Source organism: Calliphora vicina, chromosome 3 (genome assembly GCF_958450345.1).
Source record: "Calliphora vicina chromosome 3, idCalVici1.1, whole genome shotgun sequence".
NCBI lineage: Eukaryota > Metazoa > Arthropoda > Insecta > Diptera > Calliphoridae > Calliphora > Calliphora vicina.
This window is the reverse complement of record NC_088782.1, coordinates 10,642,787-10,649,131: the sequence shown is the minus strand read 5'-3', so window position 1 is coordinate 10,649,131 and position 6,345 is coordinate 10,642,787. Positions and strand designations below refer to the sequence as shown.

Below are 6,345 nucleotides of genomic sequence, written 5' to 3'. Positions count from 1 at the left end.
CACCCTTATATTTTTTTATTTTCATTTAAGATATGCAAAGCAATAACTGACAACAGCCATTTACTCAGCCATTACACATCCGAGTCTGGTTTTTGTTTTCACATAGTTTTTTTAATTAATACATTTGACAACTGAGTTAGGTCTTTGATAGGAAATTTTCCAATTACATACTTAAAAGTCTTAAAAATATTGCTATGAAGTACCAACTCAATCAGGTTTTTTTACAATTTTATTTGTATCCCAGTGTAATTAATACATAGGTATTTAATTAATAATTATAAAAAATACTTTTTGTACATTATTATTATAATATCTGTAAATTGGTCCAAAAAATTGTGTAATTTAAAATCACACAAAATTGGCAATAATGTTTACCAGTAAAAAATAACGGGTATTCAATATGTTGTACATGAATTCTTCTTCTTTTATATGAAAAAACAAAAAGCAAAACAACAAAATAAATTAAGAGAATTCTAGTATATTTTTAAACAAGAGAGCATTACAATTAGAAGAGTGTAATGTAAGTATTAGAAAAATAACGTGTAAAAATATAAACTTGTAATATTATTTTATCAACCAACAACAACAACTAATGCACAAAAACAACAACGTTAACGTTGCTGCCGGTGTCGTCGTCGTTCAAGGCAGAGCTATAAAACGTAAACGTTGTTTGTGTGTTTTGTATGCAGAAAAACCAACTCAGAAATGTTAAAACGAAACAGAATTGAAAACAGAAAACGTTTTAATCAAGTAAACAATGAAAAATAGGAAAAGAATACATGACGTTTCAAAATGGGTTTTGATTTTTTTGGTCTCTATACCTGTTTGATAAAAACGTTACGTTTATAGGTAGCAGACGTTGACTGTAAGAACATATTCATACATACATAGATAATTATAAAGAATTTACCATTTTTTGCTGTAGCTACATACATATCGATATCATTATTTTATTTAATTCTTTCGTTTCAGTTACGCTTTTTGTTTTGGTTTCATATCTGTTACGTTGCCGTTTCTGTTCTTGTCTGCTGCAGTGTTGCCACGGCACATGTACACATTTTTCCCGAGTGTGTCTAATGTGTAACTTAACTCCATGAGCCTATAATTTAGCCTTACTAATTTTGCATAAATAGAAATATAGGCAACAATGTGAAAGTACAATTTGTTTGTTAGCTATTTTTGCAATTGTATTAAATTTTGTTGTAAAAATTCAACAATTATAAAACATTTGTAATTTATCTTCTCATGTGTAATTTAGCTATCTGTATCTGTGGCAACACTCTCTCCCTCTCTGTATGTATTCGTTTATTATTGCTGTGTGGATTCTCGTTAAATTTTTTTCTCTGCGTTTTCGTTCTCAGTTCGTTTTTTACTCTTAACGTGAACGGTTTGTTGGAAAACGTTTTGTTACACCACGAATTTATTTGTTTTGTGGTGACGCCGCCATGTCCAAACCAACTTCTAATATTAGTGTTAAATTCTTAATACATTTAGTTGGTGAACGTCCTGCTTTGTGGGATAAAACTTCGGAGGATTACAAGGATCGTGCATTGAAGGAGACATCATGGCGCGAAATTTGCACGTTTATCAACGAAAATTTCGATGATATGAAACCGACGGCAAGAGCAGAATTTAGTAAGTTTGTTTTTTTCTTTCTTGCTTTGTTCCTACTAACTCGAATTTATATAAGGTGGTGTCGATAGCACAGCTGATTATATTTTTTCTTCACTTGTTTGGAGGTTCAAACTGTCAAATTCGAACTGTTCGTTGCGGCGAATACTACAAGAAACGCAATAGCAACAAAAACAGCAGGCAGATTTGACAGCACCAGTCAACAAAAACAAATTGCATTTAGTTTTTTTTTAATTATAAGGTGACAGCGGTTCTACAAATACATCATTTACAAAAACAACATGCAATTTGGGTTTGTTTATATTGGCTGGGATTTCAAAGCCTGCTTGTTGTTTATGTTGATCTTGAGTTTGTTGTAACAACAAACACTACTGAATTTTAATGTTTTGCTGTTAACCAAGGTTGCCAATTTAGCCATTTTCCGGCTAGATCTAGCGATTTTATTTTCATTTAGCCATAAAAAAATGGCTAGATTTAATCTAGCCGGAAGATCTGGCCATTTTATTTTGTCCTAGCCTTTTTTATTTTATACTTTTCTTGAACATTTTTGTAATTTTTTAAAAATAAAACAGTATTTTTTATCAAATGACAAAGAAACAGTCCTTTTAAACAAATTCGTCTGTTGATGATTTGATGAGAATATTATTGGTTTTATGAAAACAGTATTCTAAATTGTTTCAAAAAGGAAAAAAAAAATATTGATATTACAATCTTTAAATCTGCTAAACCCCATTAACACGAAGTCGGTAAAAATTTTACATCTTTGATACTGCCTCCACCAGTAGTTTGGCTTCGTTCTATTGTTTGACCGTTTGATTGGCATGGATGCATTTGTTCTGCCATGTCTATTACCCCGCTTTCATCGAGTTGATGACTACAAAAAGCTTTTTTGCTGTTGATCTGTGTTATTATGTTCGAAACTTTTTTAAAGCTGTTTATAATCTCTAACCCCCATTAACACGAAGTCTGGCTAGGTGCTAACTAATAGTTTTACTGCCGTTTAAAACTGTCAGTATAACTATTAGTTAACACATAACCAGACTTCGTGGCAATGGGGGCAAGAAATGTAATATTTTTGAATTTGTATTCAGTTATTTTTGGGTTTTAGCCATTTTTAGCCATTTTTAATTCAAAATCTAGCCATTTTCTGAGCTGAAGAGTTGGCAACCTTGCTGTTAACACTAAGAGAATTGAAATAGGTGGTAGGAAGGTGATTTTTGAATACAAAACAATTGTCGCCGGTCCATATTATCCGAGTTATAGGCCTCTGAAGTTTAAACGCTAATTTTTATACCCTTCACCTTCGTGAGAAGGGTATATATAAGTTGGTTTTCCAACCCTATAAAGTATATATGTATATTCTGGGTCCTTATACATAGCGGAGTCGATTAAGCCATGTCCGTCTGTCTGTCTGTCTGCTGAAATCAATTTTCTGAGGACCCCAGATATCTTCGGGATCCCAATCTTCAATAATTCTGTCAGACAGCTTTCGAGAAGTTTCCTATTTAAAATCATTTTTTTTACCTATTTTTGAATGTATATCTGGATTACTAAGTCATTAATATAGACAATATGGATATCTAATGATAGATATTTCAAAGACCTTTGCAACGACGTATATAAGACCATAGTACGATGGACCTACAATGGGTCAAAATCGGAAAAAATATTTTTTACCCCGAATTTTTTTTCACCAAATTTTTTTTTCTAAAATTCAAAAAAAAAATTTAAATAACAATTTGAAAAAAAACTTTTTTCCAAAAAAAACAACTGTGGAAAAAAAATTTTTGTTTACCTAAAAATATTTAAAATTTTTATTTTGAAGTATAATTTGGTGAAGGGTATATAAGATTCGGCACAGCCAAATATAGCTCTCTTACTTGTTTTTTTATAGAAAAATTTTGTGAAGTTCTATAGAACAATTTGTTTATAACCATTTTTTCTGTAATGTCTGCTTTTTTCTCTGAATAAACATTTGTGTATAACAGTTTTTTCAATAGAAACATTTGTGTTTATCAGTTTGTGTATAACAGTTTTTTCAATAGAAACATTTGTATATAAGTTTTTTTATATACAAAAATTTGTGTATAACAGATTTTTCTATAGAAAATGTTGTGTATATCTGTCATTCTATAGACAAATTTGTGTATAAAAATTATTTCCATAGACAAAATTGTGTATAACAATTGTTTTCTATATAATTTTTCTATAAATTGTTTGTGTACTATAGAAAAATGTGTGTATAACAGTCTTTTCTACAGAACATTTTGTGTATAACAGTTTTTTCTATTGAAATATATGTCTATAACCGTTTTTTCTATAGAAAAATACGTGTATAACAGTTTTTGTACAGAATATATTTTGTATTTTTTTCAATAGAAAATCTTGTGTATATCAGTTTATTTTCTTTCAGAAAAGTTATATGTCAAAGTATATTTTTTATAAAAATTAATCAAAATGTTATAAGGCAATTTTCAAAAGGTATTTTCCAGAAATCACAAAAAAGCTCAGAGCACCAACTCAATATATTTTCCTTTGAAATTTTTTAAAATCTATAAAAACAGTGCTAACAACATTGCCTTTACATTTTCTCTCTTCCTTTGCAGCTCGAATGATTACAAGAAAATGGACACACATACGTGATTCCTGGGTCAAATCGATGAAGTACGGCTACGATGAAGTTACCAAAGAACCCCCAAAACCCTACATTTACCACAATGAATTGAAATTTATGCAAAAGATATTGAAATGCAAACCGCCACGTTACAATCTCAATATGTCACAACTAAGCAACATGCATTTTGAGGAATTCTATAAGGATAAAAATGACACACAAAACAGCGATGACGTGGAGCATAACGACGAGGAGGAAGAGTATTTAAATACTGAACATTTAAAACAAGAACCGAATAACAGTGTGAATGAAAACAAGCACGTGGTAATAAATGAGGCGGCAGATATGGTGGATGATGAGGAAGATGATTGGCCTTTGGAAAACACTGAAATAACACCCATGATAGAGGAGAAAAAGTTTCCAGTGCCAGCAGTTAAAAAGAAACGTATGAGTATTTTTAAAAGTTCTGGCAATGAAGATGATTCTGTAAATCAACCGGAAGTGGTGCGTCCTTCCCCCTATCTAATGTCCAATGCCGACAAATATGCGTATGAAAATCGCCATTGGAATTTCTTTAAGGGTATTTTACCCTCCGTCAATGGTTTGGATGAGGATCATGTTTTGCAATTCCAATCGGGTGTCATTGTGTTGCTACAAAAATTACGCGAATCACAAAAACATCAAAAGAAACCCAACACCAAACGAGTACATTCGCATTCTTTGTTTAGAGGCTGTGGCCGGAAACGCCGAAATTCCAATGATGACGATTACGATTGGCCCGTTTGTAATACAAAAGTAAATTATCAAAACGAAAGAAGATCAACAAGACGTACTACCGATCCTATAGCAGCCGAAGATATGCAGTCGGAAAATGAATCTTGTTCGGATAATTAATTACTTAATATTTTATGCAATATTAAGTTTAGTTAAGAATTTAATAATTGATATACATATGTAGATGTACTATTTAATTTATGGATATTTTCTATTCTACAATTTTAAACAATAAAAAATTAAATTTATTTTTTAATGTAAAATAATTTTAAATTTATTTTTATTAACCATGAACAACTTTGTAGATCTGCTCTTAGAAGTATATAGTATAACTAGCTGTCCCGGCAAACGTTGTTCTGCCATAGCTCACACAAAGTTTGAAGACTCCCGCTATAATAGTACTCCAGATATGCAATAATAAATATTTTCTTTGTATGGGAGGTGCCATGCCAATTGTACCTATATATGTCAATTGCGAATCTAAACCATCCAGGGACCCACTCAAACACACACAACAAATTTCATCGAAATCGGCCCAACCGTTAGGAGGAGTTCAGTTACTAACGCACGTACAGAAGAATTATATATATAAAGATATTGTTACGAAATTGTACTTGAATTCAAATATAACGATTTTAAGGGCTGATTTAAAAGTAGCATAATGCTTTCAAATAACATTGCTGTAATAGCAAACTGTAACATATCTGTGGGCATTATTAAATAAAAGCTTTCAGTTGACCATTGATCGTAAGTTGGCAACGCTGTATGCTGCGAATATTCGAATTCGAATATTCAGTTAAATAACATTGTAGAAAGTACACCACAGATGGCGTATGTATTAGAAACCTCTAGACAGTTAAAGAGCAATCTAGAATGCAGATGGCAGTGTTATAAATAGTGGCAGAGGTTGCAGTCGTTAGTGAGTTTATCAGAGACGCTTTTCGAATAAACATCAACTGAGTGCCTTAAAGTGTGTTGTGTTTTTCAAGTAAATTCGTGTACATTATAAATTGTGTCTGTATTTCTGCGAATTTACAAATGTGTATAAAAAACATTGAGTGACTATTTAATTCTGTTGTTGTACATTTGAATAAATAAAGAGTTGTTACCATTATCAAACTACTAAACGGCTTTTATTTGCAATCAAAAGTATCCGGTTTATTTAAAGGAAATAAACCAGCGTTTTGAAAAGGTAAAACGTAACAATATATTGATTTATGATTCATGTCGGTAAGTTATTTGGGAGCTTCAAAATGTTGATTTCAACAGAGAGACAGACGAACGTTCAACATGTGCGAATTCACTTAATTGTGAATAAATTCGAA

The 6,345-nt window shown here is 31.3% G+C and overlaps 1 protein-coding gene across 1 annotated transcript; it reads left to right on the top strand.

Annotated features, from left to right (window-relative positions):
- The first annotated feature begins 1,308 nt into the window (after window positions 1-1,308).
- Window positions 1,309-5,286, top strand: LOC135953954 (uncharacterized). The gene is made up of 2 exons (XM_065503990.1): window positions 1,309-1,635; window positions 4,239-5,286. Exons 1-2 carry the CDS (start codon window positions 1,446-1,448, stop codon window positions 5,138-5,140), a joined length of 1,092 nt encoding a protein of 363 aa, XP_065360062.1. The 5' UTR covers window positions 1,309-1,445; the 3' UTR covers window positions 5,141-5,286.
- Window positions 5,287-6,345: the final 1,059 nt, after the last annotated feature.

Bases quoted from the DNA above. Each gene is read 5' to 3' on its own strand.
- LOC135953954 (XM_065503990.1), top strand. From the start codon at position 1,446: ATGTCCAAACCAACTTCTAATATTAGTGTTAAATTCTTAATACATTTA. The intron at 1,636-4,238 runs GTAAGTTTGTTT...CTTCCTTTGCAG, and splicing joins GACGGCAAGAGCAGAATTTA to CTCGAATGATTACAAGAAAA.